This window comes from Rattus rattus, chromosome 6 (assembly GCF_011064425.1).
Source record: "Rattus rattus isolate New Zealand chromosome 6, Rrattus_CSIRO_v1, whole genome shotgun sequence".
Lineage (NCBI taxonomy): Eukaryota > Metazoa > Chordata > Mammalia > Rodentia > Muridae > Rattus > Rattus rattus.
Window position 1 is genome coordinate 74,419,702 of NC_046159.1, and position 24,834 is coordinate 74,444,535.

The window sequence follows — 24,834 nt, forward strand, 5'->3', positions numbered from 1 at the left end:
TAGTTCATCTTTTGAGTTCTTCATTTTTCTTAAACAACAACAACAACAACAACAACAAAAATGCAACAGAATGGAGTTTGGAGGAATGAATAAGGAGCTGAATACAGAATCCCCCATTTCCTTCCCTGAATGGCCCTAGGTATATTCCTTGGTTCTCCAAACCTCACACTCCTTATGTGTGGAACAGCAACAATAACTCCTAATGCAATAATACACAGCATAACACATAATACACAGCAGTTACTACTATCGTGACTACATGGTGTTCCTGTCTAACAGAAATAAGATGGCCAATGCCCACCTCATGTAAATTTTAGCCTGAAATTTCATTTGATATAGTTTTATTAGATCAGAAAACCAAACATAACTATTTTTGTTTCTTTTTTCTACTATATTAACATTCCCTATCACAGGAAGAAAAGGAGCTGGAGTAAATGGTGCACACCACTAAGTGTAGCACTGGGGAGACTGAAACAGGAGGAGTCAAGGCTGCCTGGGCCACACAGGAAAAGTAGTATTACTTTGACACTTTGACTCATGACCAGAAATCAACCTACCAGACTCCGAACAAAGAAATAACAATTTGGATATTAAACTCTGAGTGTAATTTCCTCTGAGTGTAATTTCTTGAGGAAAGGGCAATTCAGATACTAAATTATAGCACTAGAATTTTCATAGTTAAAAAATTTCCTAGCAAAATGACTTATTCATGCTAATTAAAATATTACAAATCGACCTACAGTCTGAGGTGCCCCCAAGTCCCACCCGAAGACACTGCAGACCCCACAGCACGGCCTTGTTTGTTTCCCTATGCCTCACTGGCACATGCTTACCTGGCAGAGCTCCTCGGCCACGTCCAGCATTCCTTGTCGGAAGAAGTGTTCCACCATGACTTCATTGAGAAGTCGCTGGCTGTCTGCCTGCCAGCAGCCATCTATTCCCACACTGCTAATGTCAGAATCAAAATTCTGGGGGCAAATGGAAAATAATCGTGTATAGATGACTTTCTTTTTTCACCTCACTTAACAGAAAGAAACATCTTACAGAAAGGTCTACATCTTACTTTGGTGTTATCAGGAAGTACCCAATTCAATTCATCTACACAATCACAGGCAGGGATTTTCCTAGTGCTTCTTTTAAATCTTTTCACTCCTGGAGATTACTGATAGATAAATATGAACTTAAAAAAAAAAATCAAGAAGCACTCTAGGAAAACGTATAGATTTAACACTGACTTCTGTAAAACCAAAATCAATAAGCCAATTTCTGGGCATTATACTATAGCAATATTTTCAGATGTATGCTGTAGTAATCTGTTAAAAGCATGCTCAATGCAGCTCTGTCTGGAATGTGAAGGACAGAAATACACACAGCACACATGCACACATATGCATGCATACACCCACATACACATACGCACACACACACACACACACACACACACACACACACACACGCACACCCTCAATGGACATAGAACTGCTACATGGCACAGCCCACTAACTGCAGTTCTGAGGCTGGGACTGAGGAGACAGGTGGTGTAAAGGGTGGTTTCTATTATTAGGCCTACATTTGAGCTGTGGATACTAGTTTTGACCCCACAGAGCATACTTCTGACTTAAAAACCAAAGTAAGGTAGACTGGCTACTCAGAAGTACAATCAAGACAACTGTGAACCAAATTGAATTGCAACCCACAGAAGACTAGCATCTGCCCATCAGAGGGCAGCTCAAGATTTGTTTAGCATAGAAGGAACCAAGCACAGTTCACATGATACAGAAGAGGAAGTGGCAAGCACCAAGGCCAAAATGACAAACGCTGAAACCCAAGACTTCTAAGCTATCATTACAAAAATGTTCTCCAAAAAGGGCAAATACTCTTTTGAAAAACGTATTGTTCTTTCTTTCTACCACATGAGTTCTAGAGACAGAACTCAAAATTGTCAAATTCTGAAGCAGTCTTTGCTGTCTGAACCCAATCTCAGGCCCCAGAAAGCAAACATTCTTGAAACATCAAGGATTAGAAGAATTAGAAGACGCAGTAACCAAAATAAACTCAACAGAAGACACAGAAAAGCAGGAACAAAGTGGCAGTGCAAGAAGCCAGCATACATTACCATACATATTATCCAATTAGAAAACAGAAAAACAAGATGCAAAGCAAAACAAAACACAAATGAGCAGAGCCTGAATAAGTGGGAAAATAACAAGATATAGTATGTGTCACCAAAGGATGGGAAAAAGAATTGCCAGACAGATACACTTAGACACAAGCAATTTAGAAAACTCCCACTTGAGTGCATCAAAATGTTAACATCTAAACAAAACAAAAATGAATCTTAGCCCAAGGCAACCAGCTGAGAAAAAATGGCCTGTAGGACTGAAGAGACAATGTTCAGTTGAGCTAAGACTAATTCAGACCTCAAACACCCATGTAAAGCTGAATTTAGCACACATTTACAATCTCAGAGTTCCTACACAAGCAAGATGGGAGGCAGAAACAGGAGAATCTCCAAAAGTTCATAGGCCAGCTATGACATACATACATAGCAGGAACAAGAACACCTGAGGTTGTCATGTGCACGTGTGCATGTGTGTAGACTTAAGAGAAAAGAAAAATGGCCCATTACTTTCAGAGGGAACAGAGGGACTATGATTTCAATGATTATAGATTTCACAACAGAAACTATTAAGTTAAAAGGATGTTATAGTACCAAAAAACAAACAAACGAACAACAACAATAAAAAAGAAAGAATCGGTATTCCAGAATTATTATACATCCAGTAAAAATATCCTTCAGGAAGGAAGATGAAGTAAGCATTCTCCAACAAAAAAGATTTTGTTTTGGCAGATCTACATCAAGACTAAAAAAAGAAGTCAAGTGAAGATGGCACATGCCTTTAATCCCAGCACTGAGGCAGACAGATCTCTGTTAATTCAAGGTCCAGGATAGCCAGGACCACACAAAGAAACCCTGTCTCAAAACCAAAACAAACCAAAACAAAAAAAAAAAAAGAGTGAAGAAAGAACAAATCTGTATCATGGTCTCAAAGTTTTCTGTCTAGTTCGTTTTTGCCTTAAGTCGCTATTGTTTAATTTTTTAAAACTACACAAATCAATGAAACAAGATCATCTGGATATATCTGAAATTACAATTCCTGGCAACCTTTGCTTAACTAGCCTAATCAATAGAATACTAGTTTATAGAAAAGAATAGCCTATAAGTAACCTACAGCAGCAAACAAAAAAGTGATCTTTTCCAAAGTTGAGCACATTTTTCCATAGTGATCTTTTCAGGTTTTCGATGTCCTTGCAGGAGCTAAGGTAAATACATCAAAATCTGAAATCATTCAGTCAAAATGAAAGCTAAAACCCCAGTATTGTTATATCTTAATTTTCATTTATTGTAAGACCTTTACATTTTCAATTTTTATTTCCTTTGACAATTCCATACATGAATATAATATAGTCGTATCATATTCATTCCCCATTTACTGCCTTTTTGGTGCTTTTAGATCACTTCTTCCTAGTAGAACCCCCTACTTTCATGTCTTTTTTCTTACTACTGACTCAGGAGTTTAACTGAGTTACTTGCATGAACACAACCAGAGTGTTTTTTATTGTAGTATGAATAATTTAACAGTGAAGAAAAAGGACTGCCCTTCCTCCAGCAGCCATCAACTGTCAAAAGTTCCTTCACCAGGAGTGGGAACTTAGGAGCCCTCAGTCATCACTCCTATCTAATCTCTTAAACTAGAACCTAAGCAGCGGAAAAAACAAATAAACTAATGCTAACATGATGCTCACATGAACTTCCTGATCCACAGCACTAATGAAGCACAATCTCCTATAAAGGTTTGAGTTTTACTTCTACTTATCAGAGAGCCAACACCTGAAAATTGATTCATGGCAGGTCACTGACACTTTTTTAAAAAGCAATTTACATTTTGTGTGCTGTCTGTAACAACCAGAAAAATGGACAGGTGATATTTTGCTTTCCTTCTTCTGGACTCAACTAGAAACCCACAGTACAATGGGTCTATTTTATACCCCAGAGGACATTCAAACAAGTAAAATACTGGGTATCTAATGATTGAATTCACTGCAAACTCAGAATCTGCCTATAATTCTCCACACACCTAAGCATATGTAATAAACAAAAGCCACCTGACTCAGTTCCTCTCCTCACTGATTTGTGAACAAACACAGCCCTAGGTGGTAATGACTCGTCTAATAATTACTTCTCAATCTTATAAACTTATCAGCAGCTATTTAATTCACCAGGAAAGAAAGAAAACAATTATGGAAAATAAAAAATGCTTTCAAAGATATTTTTACTCGTTAATATATATTATCAGTTTGCTTGTTTTTGAAAACAGGGTTTATGTAGCCCAAGCTGGCTCAAACACACTATGTAATAAAAGATGATCTTGAACTCCTGGCACCCTGCCTTCCTCCCAAGTGCAGAGACTGAGTATACAGATACCACATCTAACATACTATCAGAATTTCAATAGTTACTGACAGCTTCCTGCTGAAGGACTGTACCTCCAGCTTCTCGTGAGAACTATGGAAGTCATCTCCACATCCCACCTCTGTAGGCATTCTGGCCATCCAAACATGTGGGTAATAAAGATGCCCCTTGCAATGAATAAACATGGTCCTACCTGTCTTAGTTAGGGTTTTACTGCTGTGAACAGACACTATGACTAAGGTAACTCTTATAAGGACAACATTTAATTGGGGCTGGCTTACAAATTCAGAGGTTCAATCCATTATTGTCAAGGAGGGAGCATGGCAGCATCCAGACAGGCGTGGTGCAGGAGGAGCTGAGAGTTCTACTACGTCTTCACTTGAAGGCTGCTAGCAGAATACTGGCTTTCCAGGCAGCTAGGATGAGGGTCTTAAAGCCCACACCCACAGTGCCACATCTTCTCCAACAAAGCCATACCCACTCTAACAGGGCCACACCTTCTAATAGTGCCACTGTCTGGGCCAAGCAAATACCAACCATCAACACTGCCTAAGATCAGACAAAGCCTTTCTTTCCTTCTGCCTTCTTTTCCTACAGCTACTTTTAAAATATCTAACAGTTGCCACTAATGCTATCTTCTCAAATAATACAATTCTTTGGATAATTACTTTCCTTGAGATACATAACAAAAATAAGTGCCTATTGAGAAGCCTTTTAGTCTAGCATTTAAACAATGGTATGGAGTTTTACAAGGATGCCCTTCATAGATTTTCACTTTCTTAACGCTTTCTATGGTTACCACACATAGGTAAGAAAAATGGAACAGCCTTTCCAGTAGGATTGTCGTTAATCACACTGAAACTTTGTAACATAGTTGCCTGTCTTGGACAGAGTTTCTAAACTCCCTTCAGCCACCTATTCTTTCACTTTAAACAATTAAGGGAGACAAGAAAGCCTTTCACAGTTTATGTTCTGGTTGCATGTAATAAAAATTAAAGCCAAAATATAAATGGATGTTGAGGGGGTGCAATACAAGTCAACTCCCTTCCTCATAACTGTAGGTTCTTACTATTGCATCAGAGCTGGTACTCCTTCCAACCTCTGTTACTAGGTGACCAAACATATTCACACGGCTACCCAGGAAATCAACAACACTGTGAACCAGCAGAGGCACTAATGTGAAGAAACACCTCTATTATTAGCATCATGTTTTACTTTTCTTCCCTTTCATATTTGTAAAACAATGAGATTTACATAGCATTTAGGAAGCAGAGGCCAGAGGATCTAGAGTTCAGTGGGGTCAGCCTGGTTACACAGCAAACTAAAACCAAACAGTATGCCAGGCATGGTGGCACATACCTTTAATTCCAAAACTTGGGAGGCTGATGCTGGTGGATCTCTGAGTTTGAGGCCATGGTGGTCTACAGAATGAGTTCCAGGATAGCCATGTCTACCCAGAGAAACCCTGTCTTGAAAAACAAACAATAAAGCAAAGAGAAGCCTGGTATGAGATTTCACACAGGGAGGTAGGATTCAAACAAGAACCAAAAAAGGAATAGCAAAGTGAGTCCATTTGTGCAAGATGCAATAAAACTTAGAAAAAGAAAACCACAACACACAAAATCTGGAGATTGAAGGGTGGAGAAGCACAAAACTTCATCATGTAGCCATGAGAACAGTCTACTTGAATACAATCAAGTAGGTTTAAAGAGTGGTTTTCATTGGTCACCTAAATGCATTCATGAATTATAGTTACTGAGCAGTCCACAATAAAACAGTGTTTGCTTTCATTCCTAAGTGCCAACTCCCAGTGTTATTTTTAAGCTTCCCATCTACTTTGAAGAAAAACCAGCATATGAACCCAACAATAGGTTGCTGTTGCACCTACAAGAGACTGGTTTTCTTCCTCAGTATCTAGTGAATCTGGGTTAGTAAGGGAGAGAAGACTCCAAAGGTCTCCAGTAAGGAGACCTGGACTGGGTGGGAGAGACTGCTACTTCATATTCAACTCACAAAGAGTATGGAAGCAACCCCCCAACTGAAAGACAAACAGACCATCTAAAAGGAAACCATGGGCAAAAGAATATGAAATTCACGAGAGATCACAGGTGAAAAGATGCTCCACCTCAAAAGACAGGAAAGGCAAAGTGATATGACCACATACTATTTCACACCCACCTGGTTAATCTTCAAAAGTTTTAATATCTGACCATTGTGATGAGAAATGAGGGAACAGCACTGTCACACATGCTGAGCAGGATTGTAAACTGGTATAAGCCCTTAGGGAAAAATCTGGCAACACCTTGTAAAGCTGATGCTAAGGTTTAAGACCTATGAGGACATAACCTTGTACTTAGCATATGCTAGACAGCAGTACTTCACAAGCTGTGGCTGGGAGTGAGCTTGGTAGTGTAGCACAATCAGTGGTGTAGGTGAACTCTAGATCTATCTTTTTTTGATATTCTCTTATCTCCTCTGTAGAGCACTCATACTCACACCTCTGCTTTGGTATTCAAAGTTACAAGAAAGACAGGTTCGAACTGCTAAGCTTTTACATTATAAGCATAAAGACATACTAAACCACAGCACACGCTGCGCTCTTACAAGAAAAACATGCTCCACAGCCTCCTGTCTGCCGCACCCTTGTCCCTCAAGGATCCCACATCCCCATCTGCTACCCCACTGGCTCTCAGAACAGAACAGAGACATGTCAGTGACTTATTCTCCCAAAGATGGCAAGCATCTTTTTCCATTTTACAAGGAAAGGAGAAAGATTCCTAAGTATACCGCAGGTGCTCCTAAGGCACTAAAGATCACTTTGCCCAAGCAATTCTAATTGAGAAGGTTCCTTGAAGTCTCAGCTCTAGATTTTAAACTCAGTTTTCCCCATTTGCTCTCTGGCTCTAACATAAACCTCAGTTTTCACATACCTAGGACTGCAGTTGTTGGGATTCAAATTAAATTAAACCATTAGTCAAGAAGATGTAAATAATGTACAAAATGTTCTACCCATATTCATCCAAAGTAAATATTTAACCTGCAAAAGGTCTGAGTCAGTCCTTGCCACCAATTCTGATGCCACATGTAAAATAATCTCCACTAGAAAACACAAGCTTTTATAAAGTTTTACTAGTATTGTTGTGTGTATATAATACGACTGTGAAAACAGGTGGACACATGAGTGCCACGGCACATATATGGAGGGCAAAGGGTAGCTTGCTGAGAGGAATCAGTTCTCTCCTTCACCACAAGTTCTAAGGATCAAACTCAGGATACTAGTCTTGTTCAATTTGCACTTTTTTCTGCTGAGCCATTAGAAAATACAAACAAAACAAGCACATAAAAAAACAACAAATTCAGCAGGAGGTGGTGGTTCCCACCTTTAGTTCCAGCACTAGGGAAGCAGAGATGGGTAGCTCTGAGTTTGAGGCCAGCCTGGTCTGTAGAGTGAATTCCAGAATAGCTAAGGCTATGAGAGAAACCATGTCTCAAAACCACAAAACACAACAAATTCCTTAATTCCAAAATCACTTAAACTGGGTGTGGTAATAAATCCACACACACACACACACACACACACACACGCACGCACGCACACACACACGCACACACACACACGCACACACACCACTTGAATCTAGTCACAGCCTAGATTTATATGCACAATTTACTGTATAGGTCTTTTTGTGCCTTTTGGCCTAATGTGCCATGGGTGCTAGACCAAGCCCAGTATTTCATCTTCTACCTTCCCGAGCAGGTAATGTGGGAATATGCCAGTCCAGAGGATTCTTCTGGCCCCAATCCTATGAGACCTGACTACCAGGCTTTCTTCTGTGGTCTATACTATAATTCAATAAATGGTTATCATCTAAATAATGTAGCTTCATTCAGTTTGAAACAGGATCTTATTTTAACAACAAACACAAAATCTGTAAGGCTTATAACCTAGAGCAGATATATAACATGGCAGGGAAAGCAAAACTGCACTCAGCTTCTTTCTGGAGAATGGTTTTCAGGCTATGAGGGGCAGGGGCAGTGTGGCTCCACACCAGTGCTTATGTTCAGTAAGCAAGGAACCAGAGATCACCCAGCTGTTAGTTAGGATGCTGGGTTCTTACAGAGAGTTCTTTTTATTCAGGCAAGCTGGCCTTAAGGAAGGTGGTGGGCAAGGGATAGTGCTTCAGAGATGCTCCCTCCCTCTTGGCACCCGTGCTTTGTCTCCCACGTCAGACTAGATTCCTTCCAGGACCACTACCCACTTGCAGGACACTGCCCAACCTCATATATTCCCAGACTCCCTGTTGTAGTTAGGGAACACCATAACCAAAGCAACTTAGGGAGGAGAGGGCTTATTTGGCTTACATCGTCACATCACAGCTTACCATCAAGGGCAGTCAGGACAGGAACTCAGGACAGGGCAGGAACTGGAAGGCAGAGCTGACACACATGCTTACGCTGCATGGCTTGCTCAACCAGCACAGCCACCCACCACACACTGGTCCCTCCTCCATTGATTATTAAGAACAGGCTTGCTGATGCTTGATCTTATGGAGGCACTGTCTAAATTGAGGTCCCCTCCTCTCAGATGACTATATCTGTGTCAAACCAACAAAGAACTAGCCAGCACACTCCCTTCCCTAAGGCTCTGATTAAAAACAACCACCCCGTCCCTCACACACACCTGGGGAAAGATGGGAAAACCTCTGGGGCACAGTGCACACATGTGGCTGGGAAAGGTCCATCCTCAGAACAAGCGCTATGACCCAAGTAGACAAGAAACAGAGACTGTAGCAGCTCCTACTGAAACCATGCAATTTCAAAGGCAAGGACTTCCATCTTGACCGCCAAGACCAAGCTACTTTACTGCACCTAAATAAAGCTCACCAGTGACAGACTGCATTTATTATTATTATTATTATTATTATTATTATTATTATTATTATTATTATTATTATTAGTTACTTGGGTGGACAGTAGTTTGGTATGTTTTATTTCATTCTTAGGGAATGCCTTCCTTGCTTTTTAATTACTATTTTCTCTTTATATCTGTCAGCTATCCCTTTGCTAATTCAAAAAGTGCTTTCTAATATACATATAAAATTACATTTGTACTTCAGAACTCAATTTAGCTTTTTTGTTCTTAGTCAGAGACAATCATCTACTTTTCTTAATGTCCTTATTTCTCTTTTTAATACGTCGTCTCTACTACAGAAGGATGCATTTATCACATACTGACTTTAAAGTCAGTCTATATTCTGCTTCACCCAATTCATCTCAACCGCGGTGTAAGCTAGCACAAGATCTAACTGCTGCGTTATCTTTGGTCTATTCTTGGAACCAGTGATACTGACATAAAATTAAAATGACTACCTTATTTAAAAAATGTTAGCTACTTTCCATACTATCATTCTTTAACGTCAGCATTTTGCTTCCCCAAATGCTAGCTGCTCCACCTAGTGGCAGGAAACCAGTTTGGGTAACGCAGTTCAAACTTTTTTACCATCCCAACATCACCCTTGCCATACCTCACTTATATTCAAGTAAAGTTTAAGAATAAATTCTCCATTTAAAACTTCTCCAGGCTGTATACTGAGGGTATGGAGCTTAACATTATTTCACCTCAGTTCCTCCTACTAAGTGAATGAGAACAGCATGCTAGCATCAAGAGACACATAATGCATGTAAATCACTCAGCTCAGTACCAGAAACACCCTCTAAGTGACAGCGCCTCTCTTCCCAGCCCTGACTACTACTTACTTTCTCCTGTATGTCAAGCTAATCCTCCTTTGCTCTCTCTATCTTCTTCGTTCTTTTTGGTCACCTACTGGATAAAACTCAGGACGCGGCGTCTGTAATCCCTACATTTTTCCCAACCTGATCTTTCCTACCTTCAGGAAGAGAACCTTCCCTAACCAAGCCAGTCCTTTAGACTTTAACACGTGTTGCTTTTCTTGTTTTCTATCCTAACAGAAAATCTCACTTCACAGCTTTCTTCTTCTGAAGTTTACACATTCTTCCGAGTCATACTTAAGATAGTAACTCTGCAAACCTTAGATTAGCCAAAAGTGTAATATCTCCTTTATGTTTTCACGAACACATAAGGTTTATTTGCCTCAGAACTTTTCTATTATTTTCTGTAAGAAAACCTAGCATGTTTTACAAGACTAGTTAAGATTTCTAGCATAAAAATAACATGTATTATTTTTTTAGCTCTTAACTATAACATGCATTTTAGAAGTTTAAAATCTCAGCATTATTCACTATTCATTCTAGCCACTCTCCCCTATCCCCTCTAAATAGAATTTCTAAAAAGTAGGAGGCAGAAAATTAAAAACAGCCCAGCATACTATTCCCATTTTTGAAAATGGGTGGATTAAATTAAAAACAAGACAAAGTTTTCACAAAATCCAAGAATTAAAATACTTTAATACACATTAAAGTTAAAACTTCAATGCTTTATATTCACAATAATAAAAAGCTAGAAAATTCCTTTGATAATACAAACTTCTCTGCTTACATTTTCAGGGAAAAATAATACAAAAAGGAAAACAAAAAAACACTTTTAAAACATTAAAGTAAAAAAATTATCACTTAGGGCTTTAAAGATACACTAAAAGCTTTTCATTCACACCCACACAAAACATCACAAGCATATAACAAGGAGAAGTAACACGAGCTTTTGGAAGGAAGGATTTTAACCTCAGCTGTGACTTTACGCTACCTACCATTCCCTCAAGTCTTCCAAGACAGGAAGCAAGGATTACCTGAAGTCCCCACTGCAAACGGAGTGACCTGGGTCTTGTTTGCACACACACACACACACACACACACACGCACACACACCAAATAGAGGACACTTGCCTGCTTGTCCTTTAACTGTGCCTTTTAGGGCTAGAGAGGCAGCTCAGCCGTTAAGACCACTGACTGCTCTTTCAGAGGACCTAGGTTCAATTCCCAGCACCCACACCTAGCTCATAACTGTCTGTAGTTCCAATTTCTGGCACCTTAAAATATATATGCAGGCAAAACATTAATGCACATAAAATAAAAGCAAATAGACCTTTTTAAGTCCCTTTTCCCTTAAAGAAAGGTCGTAATTTACCTTTATGTTGTTTCAAAATCCTATGTTTTGAATCTGTAGAAATTATATACTCATTTCTGTTCTTTTTTTTTTTTTTTTTTTTTTTAAAGATTTATTTATTAGCTATCTTCAGACACACCAGAAGAGGGCATCAGATCTCATTACAGATGGTAGTGAGCCACCATGTGGTTGCTGGGGTTTGAACTCAGGACCTCTGGAAGAGCAGTCAGTGCTCTTAACCACTGAGCCATATCTCCAGCCCTCATTTCTGTTCTTAAAGGTCTATTTTTTTACTTTACACTGCTGTTAATGTGCTTTTAAAAACAACAAATCCAGCCTACTCCAAAGGAGGCAACTGCTTCTTTGGAAGAAGCAAGTGTTCATACAATGGCATTCACAGGCAACTAGGCAGCATTCCAGTCTACTGCAGGCCAGCTTAACATGGTCCACAACCCATGGACCACAATGGTTTAGGTTTTATCCTGTTTACTCACCACCAATACCTGAATGCACTCCACCTTTACAATAAGCTCCCTAGAGCTTGCCAAGTTCAAGTTACGTGTGTAGGACTTAACAATTCAGAGGAGTCTTATGCAATAACAGCCTACACAGATTCCTCATGTATACATGAGGTCTCTTTACAACAACTAGGAACATCCAGTCAGAAAACAACTTCCTCTTTGGGCAACACAGTAGATGCCAAAAAAACATGGAGTCTGTGTGGAAAGATGCCTGGAAACGAGCCCTACCACCTAGCTACAGCGGGCACTTAAGTATTCACCAACTGCTGTAGTTTCCTATGCTGGATGAAAAGAATCTTTGTAACTAAAACCTAAGCTACTTTCCTAAAAATGTAAACACATTTCTGGAAGAAACTATTCTGTTTCTTTCACAACTGTAGCTATTTGAAATCCTTATAACTTCCAAGTACATGAGAAGAAATGTCAAAACTGTGAGGCTACATTAAATACCTAATAAGAAACATGTTTCAAATGTCCTCTCCCAATCCAAGTCAAAATGTGAATTATTAACTATAAATGTGTTCCAGGGAGACTCATTCTCAAAGAGGTACTCAATTTTAACACCAAGTACATCTTACTATTTTGCTCAAAAACTAGTCAAAATATTTGATAACCCTTAGTGATGTTTGTAAAAGCCTGTTGTATCTGGGGGTAGCCATTCACAGCAAGTCAACTGCATGAGGAGGCCTAAGGGCAAAGAGAATTCTTATGATAACTGTGGCAGGACAGTAGAAAGAGGGAGTTAGCTGGAAGACGGCACAGACATGAGCCTGAGATGACAGCTGAGACCATCCCATTTAACCCAAGCAGGGTTCTTGTCCCAGGTAAGAATGGCTGCCCTGGACATTAGCTCTTCTCACCATAACAACCCTGGTCTGCTGCCCAGATGATGACTCCCTTAATAAATACAGAGAGCTCGGTCCCCAGCTCTGAAAAAAAGATAAATAAATAAATAAATAAATAAATAAATAAATAAATACAGAGAGCAGCAGGCCCAGTGATCCACCAGATCACCCTACTAGGGTTCTCTGTGCCATCAGAATCACCAGGATGTTTTGATCATAAAAATCTGAAGCTTCTTAAGCAAATGCAACGGCTCCTCGCCCATCCATAGACGATTTAACACTGTCTCTCAAGTACCTACTCCACAAACATCAAAATAACCACTTCAGGTACCAACTGATAACTTCCAGTGCCACTGACCCCTGATGGTGTGATGCCAAGCTTACTTCCACAGCCATGCTCACCTACATCAAGTCACCAAACAAGTTTCAACTTCAAAAATATTTCAGAGAATACTCACCACATTCCCAGTCTTTGCTGGTGACTGCCATCACTAATCCAAGATCATCACTCCGATAGGCCGCTAACACTTCCCTAAGTCATACAGTCCCCAAAGTCCCTGCCACTTGCAATCCTGTAGTATCACACCTACCAGCAAACATATCTCTTTAGAAGCTGTCTTGATTTAGGCACCACTAAGCTTAGCCTTTCAATACTTTTATACCACAGGGTAAATTCTTTTTTTTTTTTTGGTTCTTTTTTTCGGAGCTGGGGACCGAACCCAGGGCCTTGAGCTTCCTAGGCAAGCACTCTACCACTGAGCTAAATCCCCAACCCCCACAGGGTAACTTCTAACAGTGGGACTGCTCATGTGTTTCTCCGACACTCCAGATTACAGCAGCTTCTATGTTACACTATCACTGTACACACAGGGGAAGTGGCTCAGATAGGTTCAGGAGGAACGTTTGCTACAAAGAGCTCTCCACTAAAAGTCTGCCTCTTCTTTCAAAAGTTTACAACATATAAACAGAGATGGCCGTGGCCAGTCACACTCCCTAATAAATGGAGGAGTCAGAGACATCAGACAGAAAACATGGCCCCTCCTCTTAAACTCCATCTAGACTGTGAACCCCGTGGGAAAAACAGCTTCAGTGCTAAAAATGGAAAGTGCTTATGAGTCAATCACTAAACCAAGGATGGTTTATTTAAAAACTATCACTAGAAAAAAAAAAATCACTGAACAAAAATGGCTTGCCTGGCTCCCTAACTACTAAGTCACTCACCTGAATAGAAGACAATACTAAAGAAAAGCAACTAGCCTGCCTACAGAAGGCAAGAGTTAGGGTGAGGTGAGAGGGACACATACAGGATGCTAGTCTAACCATCCCACAACAGTCCCTGGGTGCAGCCAGAGACTTGCTTAGGAAGCAGCAACTTATTCCTATAAACAAACTCCCACAGTGGCTTACAACTTCCTTCCAGCTTTACTCATCAGGACTCTAGCCATAAAAGCAATGGAACAGTAAAGCTATAAAAGGCAAGAACTTTAGTGCTTTATTTTTATTTCTGTTTCTCAAACAACAGCAACAGGGGAACTTTTAACAAGGATTACACAGTAAACAAGACCTGTAAAAGTTATCAGAAGCAAAGAAGAAAGGAATGGCATAAAGTGATGTGAGGAAGAAAAAGGTATCAAGATGCTGGTAAATGAAGACTGTCAGAAACACAAAGGTACTCTGTGGCTGTTGTGTGGCTCTTGATAACCTAAGTTCAATCCCAGGGACTCACATGGTAGATAAAGAAAACTGACTTTCAATGTGTCTTCTCATCTCCATCTGTATGCACGCATGTGCATACACACACACACACACACACACACACACACACACACACACACGCATATAGCAAGTAACTAAAAGGAAATTAAAAACAAAAACATTTTTTCAATTCCATACCTTACCTTATCAATGGCTTTTCCAACTCGAGAAACACTGCTGTGGATGTCTTTGTGGTCAGAGGCCAACTTCTGGACAGTGTCCTTTATTCTTTTGCAGCACTGTGTCAGAACAAGTGAAAGTGTCCCTGATAACTCGGCATCTTGACCTATTTTAAAAAAGAGAGAGAAAAAAAAATACTGTTAACTCACTAAAGTAAACTCCATAATGACAGGAAAAAAACAAAGAAAAACCAGTATCTTTCTTGAAGCATACGGCCACAGTTACAGATGTACACCAAGTACATTGTACACTAGTACACCAGTACAGTGTACACCAAGAAATAACTGAATTTATTTTTAGAAATTAAAAAAAATTTTACTATGAAGCAAACCACTTCCACAATATCTTTACCACAGACTAACTAAACTATTATGCACTTATCATATTACTGTCTAGTGAATCCTCTATAAGGCAGGTGACAGCAGCAAAACTGCAATCAACCCTTTCCCTATGACTGACCTTCTGATGCAAGACAAACCCTACAGTAAGGCAAATGAGACTGTGGCAAAGATCACTGCTGTTAGGGGAGTGGGGGGAGACGGGTGAGTGGGATCAATCAACTGCAAAAACAAAAGCCAAGATGAATGGGCATGGAAGATCTGAATAAATGACATAACTAGCTACCTCGGGAGGAGAGGATGCATTCCAACAGGCAACAGCACAAGTCCATCCTATTGCAGTTTCATGGTAGATAATGCCTATAACCTCAGCTAAGGCAAGAGACCATGACCAAGAGGCCAACCTGGGCAGCCTTACACAGAATATACACACCTAGAATACTGACGGAATAGTGAAGAAGCTAGTGTGTCTAATAGCAACTTCTGCCTGGGGAAATAGCAGGAAAACAGGTTCAAGAGACAACTGGCTCCTAGTTTTTGTAGGTTCTTGTTTGTGCTGTAAAGACTAGTTTTTACTATGTGACATAAGGAATGAGTCACTACAGTTTGAAGCAGAGCAAGCACCTACTGATATTTTCATATGACTGCTCTGGTGGACAAGAGGAGGGCAAGAACAGACTCAGGACAGCAAGGTGGGCAACTGTAGCAACAACCCAATTGACAGATGACAGCCTAGTACTTTCTGATTGGCCTGGAGGAAGGGAAAGCCTCACAGTTGTTTCCAAGTTTTATAATGAGCCACATACAAAGATGATGTTGCCTATAAGTAAGATGAAACAGAAAGATGCGCACATCTGAGGGCCAGGAAAGAGGGAGCTTTAACTGGTACTTACTAAACGAGATGCTGACCACTGCACACATGGGAGACAGCTGGATATGCAGGCCTGGAGGTCAGGATCAGTGCCAGAACTAGAGAGACAAACTGTGCAGCAATGGCACACAAATTATTCTTCAACTATGAAACTAAATGAAAGTACAGTACAGATTCAGAGAAGTGGTGAAAGGAAGACATGAGGAAGAACTGAAACGCAGACTAACAGACTACTGAAGCCTAAAGATAGGGAGGAAATCAATTATGGGAAAATCTGCCAAGGTACAGGGAATAAGAATGATGACAAAAGCACTAAGTAAGCTATGGACTGAACATTGGCCACTGGATTTACAGCACTGGTGTCTGTAGCTATAAGTGCACTGTAGTATAAGTGCAGTGTAGGTATAAGTGCACTGTAGCTGTCTTAAGACACACCAGAGGAGGGCATCAGTTGTGAGCCACCATGTGGTTGCTGGGCATTGGACTCACGACCTCTAAACCTGAGCAGTCAATACTCTTAACCCGCTAAGCCATCTCTCCAGCCCAGCACAGATATCATAACCACAAGAATAGTTTCTCAAAAGTTTCAGGAAAAGACATCCTACAAGGTTGCAGGGATTGTGGAAAAGGAATGCAATAAGTAAGGCGACCTGAGACGCAAACAGAAGGTAGTGCTTCAAGCTGTCCAAACTGTACAGGGCAGTCCAACAGAAAGGAAATACCCTCATCTCTAAACATAATCACACAAACTTTAAGTCAGACGATTCCAACTTCCAACACAATCTAATTTACTCCTTTGCAGCAGAAGCGTTTAACTGCACCAGTGTGGGGCACTGAGATCTGGACTAAACCTTGCCTAACTTCAGTGGTCTTCCTCTAAAAATGGCCTTCCTTCTCTACAAACATCTTGGTTCCTTGACTTGGTTCCTCTTCTGCTAATTCCTGTTCTCTACTCATTCCTCTGGCACTAGTTTATACCAGTTAACAATTTCTTGTGTACGCCAACATCTGCCAAACGCACATACGGCCCCAAGGTGAGATAAGGTTCTTTTTTTTTTTTTTAAATTAACTTGAGTATTTCTTATTTACATTTCGAGTGTTATTCCCTTTCTCTGTTTCCAGGCAAACATCCCCTAATCCTCCCCCTCCCTTCTTTATGGGTATTCCTCCCCATCCTCCCCCATTGCCCCCCCCCAACAATCACATTCACTGGGGGTTCAGTGATGGCAGGACCAAGGGCTTCTTCCCCTTCCACTGGTGCTCTTACTAGGATATTCATTGCTACCTATGAGGTCAGAGCCCAGGGTCAGTCCATGTATAGTCTTTAGGTAGTGGCTTAGTCCCTGGAAGCTCTGGTTGCTTGGCATTGTTGTTCATAAGGGGTCTCGAGCCCCTTCAAGCTCTTCCAGTTCTTTCTCTGATTCCTTCAACAGGGGTCCCGTTCTCAGTTCAGTAGTTTGCTGCTGGCATTCGCCTCTGTATTTGCTGTATTCTGGCTGTGTCTCTCAGGATCGATCTACATCCGGCTCCTGTCGGCCTGCTCTTCTTTGCTTCATCCATCTTGTCTAATTGGATGGCTGTATATGTATGGGCCACCTGTGGGGCAGGCTCTGAATGGGTGTTCCTTCTGTGTCTGTTTTAATCTTTACCTCTCTATTCCCTGCCAAGGGTATTATTCTTGTTCCCCTTTTAAAGAAGGAGTGAAGCATTCACATTTTGATCATCTGTCTTGAGTTTCATTTGTTCTAGGCATCTAGGGTAATTCAAGCATTTGGGCTAATAGCCACTTATCAATGAGTGCATACCATGTGTGTTTTTCCGTGATTGGGTTACCTCACTCAGGATGATATTTTCCAGTTCCGACCATTTGCCTACGAATTTCATAAAGTCGTTGTTTTTGATAGCTGAGTAATACTCCATTGTGTAGATGTACCACATTTTCTGTATCCATTCCTCTGTTGAAGGGCATCTGGGTTCTTTCCAGCTTCTGGCTATTATAAATAAAGCTGCTATGAACATAGTGGAGCACGTGTCTTTTTTATATGTTGGGGCATATTTTGGGTATATGCCCAAGAGAGGTATAGCTGGATCCTCAGGCAGTTCAATGTCCAATTTTCTGAGGAACCTCAGACTGATTTCCAGAATGGTTGTACCAGTCTGCAATCCCACCAACAATGGAGGAGTGTTCCTCTTTCTCCATCCTCGCCAGCATTTGCTGTCACCTGAGTTTTGATCTTAGCCATTCTCACTGGTGTGAGGTGAAATCTCAGAGTTGTTCTGATTTGCATTTCCCTTATGACTAAAGATGTTGAACATTTCTTTAGGTGTTTCTCAGCCATTCAGCATTCCTCAGCTGTGAATTCTTTGTTTAGCTCTGAACCCCATTTTTTAATAGGGTTATTTGTCTCCCTGCGGTCTAACTTTTTGAGTTCTTTGTATATTTTGGATATAAGGCCTCTATCTGTTGTAGGATTGGTAAAGATCTTTTCCCAATCTGTTGGTTGCCGTTTTGTCCTAACCACAGTGTCCTTTGCCTTACAGAAGCTTTGCAGTTTTATGAGATCCCATTTGTCGATTCTTGATCTTAGAGCATAAGCCATTGGTTTTTTGTTCAGGAAATTTTTTCCAGTGCCCATGTGTTCCAGATGCTTCCCTAGTTTTTCTTCTATTAGTTTGAGTGTATCTGGTTTGATGTGAGATAAGGTTCTTAGCAGCTTTTTTTTTTTTCCCCTCCCCGGAGCTGGGGACCGAACCCAGGGCCTTGCGCTTGCTAGGCAAGCGCTCTACCACTGAGCTAAATCCCCAACCCCATGAGATAAGGTTCTTAACCACATAGTGTGCATGCCATATCTTACATGCATGATAAAACTGTGCAAGGCATACAAAACTTTGGACTGACAGTGAATGAAGCAAAGGAAAGAATTATTCAACTAGTGCTGGGACAAGACTGCTATTTGCAAAAGCATCACATCATACACAGAAATTAACTCAAACAGAATAAAGCTCCAAAATCAAAAAGTTGAAACTACTAGAACCTTGTAAGAAAACTAATTTATTCTGGATCTTCAATTAACCAATGGTTTCTTAAACATGACATCAAAAGCATAAGTAACCAAAGGAAAATAGTTAAACTTGACTTCATTAAAAATAAAGTTTCAGAGCCTGTGTGTTTGTAATCCTAGCGCCTGGAAAGTAGAATTAAGGACAAGAGTTTACAGCTAGCCCTGGCCACATGAGACTCTGTCTCTGGAAGATGATAAACCAGAATGGGAGAAAATACTTGCAAATCACACTCTTAATGTATCAAGGACAAAGCTAAACTTACAAGGAAACACATACATACACACTTATACATACACCCAATGTATCAATATAGAGAGATACAACTCAGTGGCCGGACATTTGCCTAGCTTGTGCAAGGTTACAGGTAAAACCCTCAATACAGCAAAAATAATAAAAAAACAAAACACACTCTTCCAAATCAACAACAGCATGACAATTCAATTTAAAAACAGCTGGGTGGAGAGAGCAGGGAGCCGGCTTAGTCGGTAAAGTGCTTGCTAAACAAACATGAGGATCTCCATGTACAATATAAAAAGCCGGTGCAGCAGCACATACCTATAACCCCACCCCTGGGGAGCCAGAGACTCAGAGTCCCTGATGGTTGCTGGCTAGACAGTGTTACTGAATCAGTGAGCTCCAAGTTCAGTCAGACACCTGAGACAGTCACGTACTACATAAAGATGGCTTAATAACAATGGGCCACCTACATGATGATACGCAAGAGGCTGTGCCATCTAGGTGTGTAAGTACATGTCAACCTTCACACGACAATGAAACTCTGCAATGGCACTTCTCATAACACATTCCTGCCATTAAGCAATGCCTTCCTATTTGGAAGCTCAAGAAAACTATTATGGAATTACCTGAAGGAAAGCCCCGTTCAGAGAGGATCCACTAATGCATTTTCAAATGTACTCAGTGGAAAGCAACCAGAGGTAAAAACAGATTTGAAAATCAGTAAAATGACCAGACTGACTGAGACAAGATCAAACTTCTAAGTCCTAATGGGGAAGTCTTAATGTTTTTCTGATCTATGAAAACACAACCTGCTTCTAGAACCTTCCTGTGAAACAAATTTAATTAATTTACTTCCTAGATAAAAAGTGGAAATAATAAAACAACCATCTTTAATTTTTACCATATCTAAAGTAGAGCTCAGACTGGCCACTTTTCACTCAGGATAAAGTCCTGTGTCCACTGTATCTTTCAATGTGATAGATTCCCTGGACCGCATATGAATGCAACTGAGACACTCCGGCATTCTTCGTGACAAGTACATTATAAGGTCCCAACTAACATGACTTGATTAAATGACTGTGAGCATTAATTAGAATATTAAAATTAAATATTCAACCATCACACACAACAAGTGAGTTAAAAATCACTTCTGTAACTGTAGGGATGTAACTCCATGATAGGGTACTTGCCTAGCATATAGGATCCCCAGTACAGGGAGGGGGACACAATAGCACCTTTAAAAACAATCGATATTTAATTATTATTATTTTGTTGTCATTGTTGTTGCAGCAGTAGTTTTTAGAACAGATCTTACTCTGCAGATCAAACTGGCCACCCATGAACTCAGTGACCCTCCTACCTCAGATTCCCCATGCTGCTATTAGGAATGAGCTACCACATCTGGCTATCACCTTCTGTTTCAGAAACAGATTTTAAGTATATTTTCAGAAATTTAAGTCAGTGAGTGACCCCTCCAAAACCAGACATTCACCAAACTTAACTATCCCTAACTGAGTTGACATGGTTTTTATGTTGTCTGGCTAGGAGTCCAGGTCTACCTGCCAGCTTCTATGCCTGGTCATTTCAAGATTTATGTCCATTAGTGTCACAGAAACAGTATGTTACAAAAATGTCTGTTTCATTGGCATCCTCTGCTTCCCAATCCGGGTGTTACACTTTGTTGTTATACCTGTCTATGATTCCCAAGAAACTAACTGAAGCATAGTATTCAACCTCTAACAGTTAGCTATGGTGACTGGTACATAACTGCATTCAGTAACTTGTGGTACTGTTGTTGTTGGAGGCGGCTTTCCTGTTTTGCTTTTTCCAGGGTCTTGTTTTATATCCCAGACTGCCTCCAAACTCACATTCCTCTTGATCCCATCTCCAAAGTACTAGGAGTCTAGGGTGTGCATCACAACACCTGGGTCAACAATCCTTTACAAAATGAATATAAAAATAATAGATGTTGCACAACACTCTTGGTTTCAAGTCCATCACAGGAGACTGGTATTACCAACATACTCTAAAGCTGCCAGCAGCTTCACAGACAGCAGTTTGTGGATTCCCTGGCTTCTTGAAGAATATTTAGTGTCTCCTACATAACAGCACTCTGGGCTACATTTAAGCCTGGAAATAATAGTATACAGAACAGTACCCTCCTTCCCAGTCCCACAGTCTTCATACGCATGCACATACACATTCCTCTTTCCTCCCACTATTTCCCTTAGAACTATTATATTAGCCTATGTGTGCACATACTCTTATTTTCAAATATGGCACAATAAGTCCTCCTACTCCCCTTCTGTCCTAAGTTCCTTCTCTCTTTCAAACACCTGCTGCGACCACAGAGCAGGAATACACAGGTTTGTATTCTGACACCAGTCACTTTTGAGTTAGCATCTTCATTTATAAATAAAAATATCCTAAGTTGTGTTAAAGATAGAGAGACACCCATCTCACTGTCTGTTTATCAAAGTGCATCCCAGCATTCACCATGATGGCTCAGTTTGTAAAGGTGCTCGCTGCCAAGCCTGATGACTTTGGTTCCCAGAGCCCACATAAAGATGGGAAAGGACTCCACAAAGTTGTCCTGGCTTCAATACACACACACACACACACACACACACACACACACACACACACACACACACACCACAAAGAAATATTTTTTCAAAAAGTACATCCTAATATCTGAACATAGCCGAGTAAATATCCTAAAGTACCCTCTACCTTTTACTTGTTCTATATTTCTCCTTATTCATCACAGAGCTAAGAAACCCAAGTGGCCAACTGTGTTAAGATTCCCTCACATTTTGACCAACCTAAATTGAGTCAAAGATAGTAAAACTGACAACTAAATTCCAACCCAGTGTTTGAACTTTCAAATTTGTCTGGTGCTTATTTTCATATGGGGTGGAAGGTGACACTAAACAACTACACAAGCATTCACTGTTAACAAAATATACCATTGTTAAAACCACAGCTGACATTGAGCAGCATTCAAATGCAGAAGATTGAAACATCTGCCCATCAGCTGACAATCATAGTTCTAACTAGGTCTTTAAAAGGGATCTTAAGCGTGTCACTATACCATCACGTTCAGGCCTCCCAGTAGTCATATGAGACAGGGCCCTCTACATGGCGAACATTATAAAACCAGTGAGGCAGAAAACACAAAAAGGTATTGCTAATATCCAAGAAAATTATAACTCAGATTTTCAAAGTCTACGATCTAAAATAAAAATATTTTGGTAAAAATGAACTGTCAGATTTCTTAGAAATCACAGACCCTACTTATATATCTTTATAAATATGCTAGAGGCAAACATTAGTTTATAAATATACTGGGTTTGCTCTCTCCTGAATTATGCACTTTCACAAAATGGACAGAGATCTTAGCAGAATAGAGCAAACAAATTAGGAAACAAGTTATAATGCAGAGAAATAAAAGTTCACTTAGAAAACCTAATCCTAACTATACCTAAATGAAAACTCAGATCCTGTAAATTCAATGAAAATAAGTTCTTAAAGATTAGAATAAATAAACTAACAAGTGCACAGGGCTGGAGTGTAAGGGTGTTTGCCTAACTTACATAAAGTCTTAGGTTCTATCCCCAGCATGAGGTTGGAGATACATTCCCCTGAGATCCCAGCATAGAGTGTAGACGGGGTAATGAAGGATGGTCGTAGGTTAAAGGTCACCCTAGGCTACCGACAGTAAATGCCAGCCCGGCCTAAAATATGAGACTAATGATAGATTGATAGACAGATAGACTGACTCATTCTTAGAGCTCGAATTCAAATGAATATTAGGTATCATTAAGAAGACTAGAGAGGGGTATTTTTATAACCCACTCTTTCTTAGAGTCTTTTCTTTGAAACCTTTTATTTTTGCTTGTTTACTTATTATTTTTTTCGTGACAGGGTCTCACTATGTAGCTCTGGCTAGCCTGGAACTCACTCTGTAGATGAGGATGACCTTAAACTCACCCAAATGCTGGGATTAAAGTTGTGTATACCAGGGGTTGGGGATTTAGCTCAGCGGTAGAGCGCTTGCCTAGCAAGCGCAAGGCCCTGGGTTCAGTCCTCAGCTGGGGGGGGGGGAGAGCTAAAGTTGTGTATACCACTATTCCCAGTTAGAATCTTAATAGTTAAAAATAAAAGGAAACCAAAACAAAACCCCCAAAATGTCAAAAGCAGGGGAGAAAATGATGACATTTAGATTTAATTAACATTTGAGCATCAAAGCCTTGGCCAGCAGTGTTCCCTTGTGTTACTAGTTCATAGAGAAAAGACGTTAGGACTTAAAACTGACAAAGTCACCTGTCAGAGTGAACAAGGATCTCCTTGCAAAGTACTAAAACAGAAACTTGAAAAGCTAAGTCTGATGTTAAAAATAACAAAGGACTATTTCATAGCATTAATAGTCTAAATGTGGCCAAGGAGAGCTGTGGCCTTCCTGAGAGCAACCTTAAGGCCTATGCTATAGTTGTTCAATAGGTAAGTTTTCTGACCTAACCCAGAGGAAGGGGACATACTCATCACATTCACTCAAATCCCTAAAGAAGGCATTTTGGTGTCCAAGCCCTGCCTGACCATTTAGAACAGAGCAGAGGCCTCACAGATGGGTGTTCTAAGTCAGGCTCAACTGCATGGTATAGACAACAGTGTTCTTAGGGCAGAGAACTAACCAATGACTGTCATGGGTTAGGGTGGAGGACGTCAAAGCACATATGACAAGAACTACAGAGAAAAACTTGCAGGTACAAGTTTTTAAATGTCTTCTAGATAGTCCTTATTTTTAAAGACCTCATATTCAAAATACAGACACTTAATCTCTAAGTATCTCAAAACTGAATGATTGAACCCAATGTAACTTTTAAATCTGGATTTCATATTTAAAAAAAAAAAAAATCAAACACATGTTTCTCCTCCCACTTTTCCCAGCTTGTTTTTTTCTTGGTTCCATAATTATCTCTTTCACTCCTGCTTAGATGAATCTTTGATTTTTATAACTTTCTGCCCAACTCCATCCTTGCACAAGTCCCAGTCACTCTCAAAGATCCCTTAGGAAGCCACATTTCCACATTTCCACCACTACTGCCCAAGAACAGGCCCAAACTTCAACTTGAGCGTTGTGGGCAAAAGGCCTCTAGTCAAGCCTCTGCCCCATCCTTACTGAAGACTCACTGTCAGTGTCTTCCCCATCTCGCTCTTTCCCTGGTGTCCAGGATTTTACAGAATGTTTCCAATTTTAATGCTTTTATCCCACTCTCTCTCACCATCTCCCTTTCTATACCTTTGTTCTTGCCATCCTCTGGTTCTCATTCATCTCCTGTATTATTAAAACCAACCACAGGTAGGCAGTCTCTCAACCCTAAGCCAGACTCCTCTCTACCATTCCTCACCCTCATGGTCTGTATGAATGGTCTTGTATTACAAAGCACTGCTTGTGTTAAAGTCCAT

General features: G+C 40.3%; 1 protein-coding gene across 2 annotated transcripts in view; it reads right to left on the reverse strand.

Annotated features, from left to right (window-relative positions):
- The window catches only part of Rmnd5a (required for meiotic nuclear division 5 homolog A), a 57,930-nt gene that overhangs the window by 26,281 nt on the left and 6,815 nt on the right, over positions 1 to 24,834 (reverse strand). For both annotated transcript variants that reach the window (XM_032906347.1, XM_032906346.1), the window contains exons 2-3: positions 14,820 to 14,962; positions 834 to 968 (exon numbers count right to left, since the gene is read on the reverse strand). In XM_032906347.1, coding sequence (XP_032762238.1) covers positions 834 to 968; positions 14,820 to 14,962 — 278 coding nt within the window. The remainder of the gene's footprint in view (positions 1 to 833; positions 969 to 14,819; positions 14,963 to 24,834) is intronic.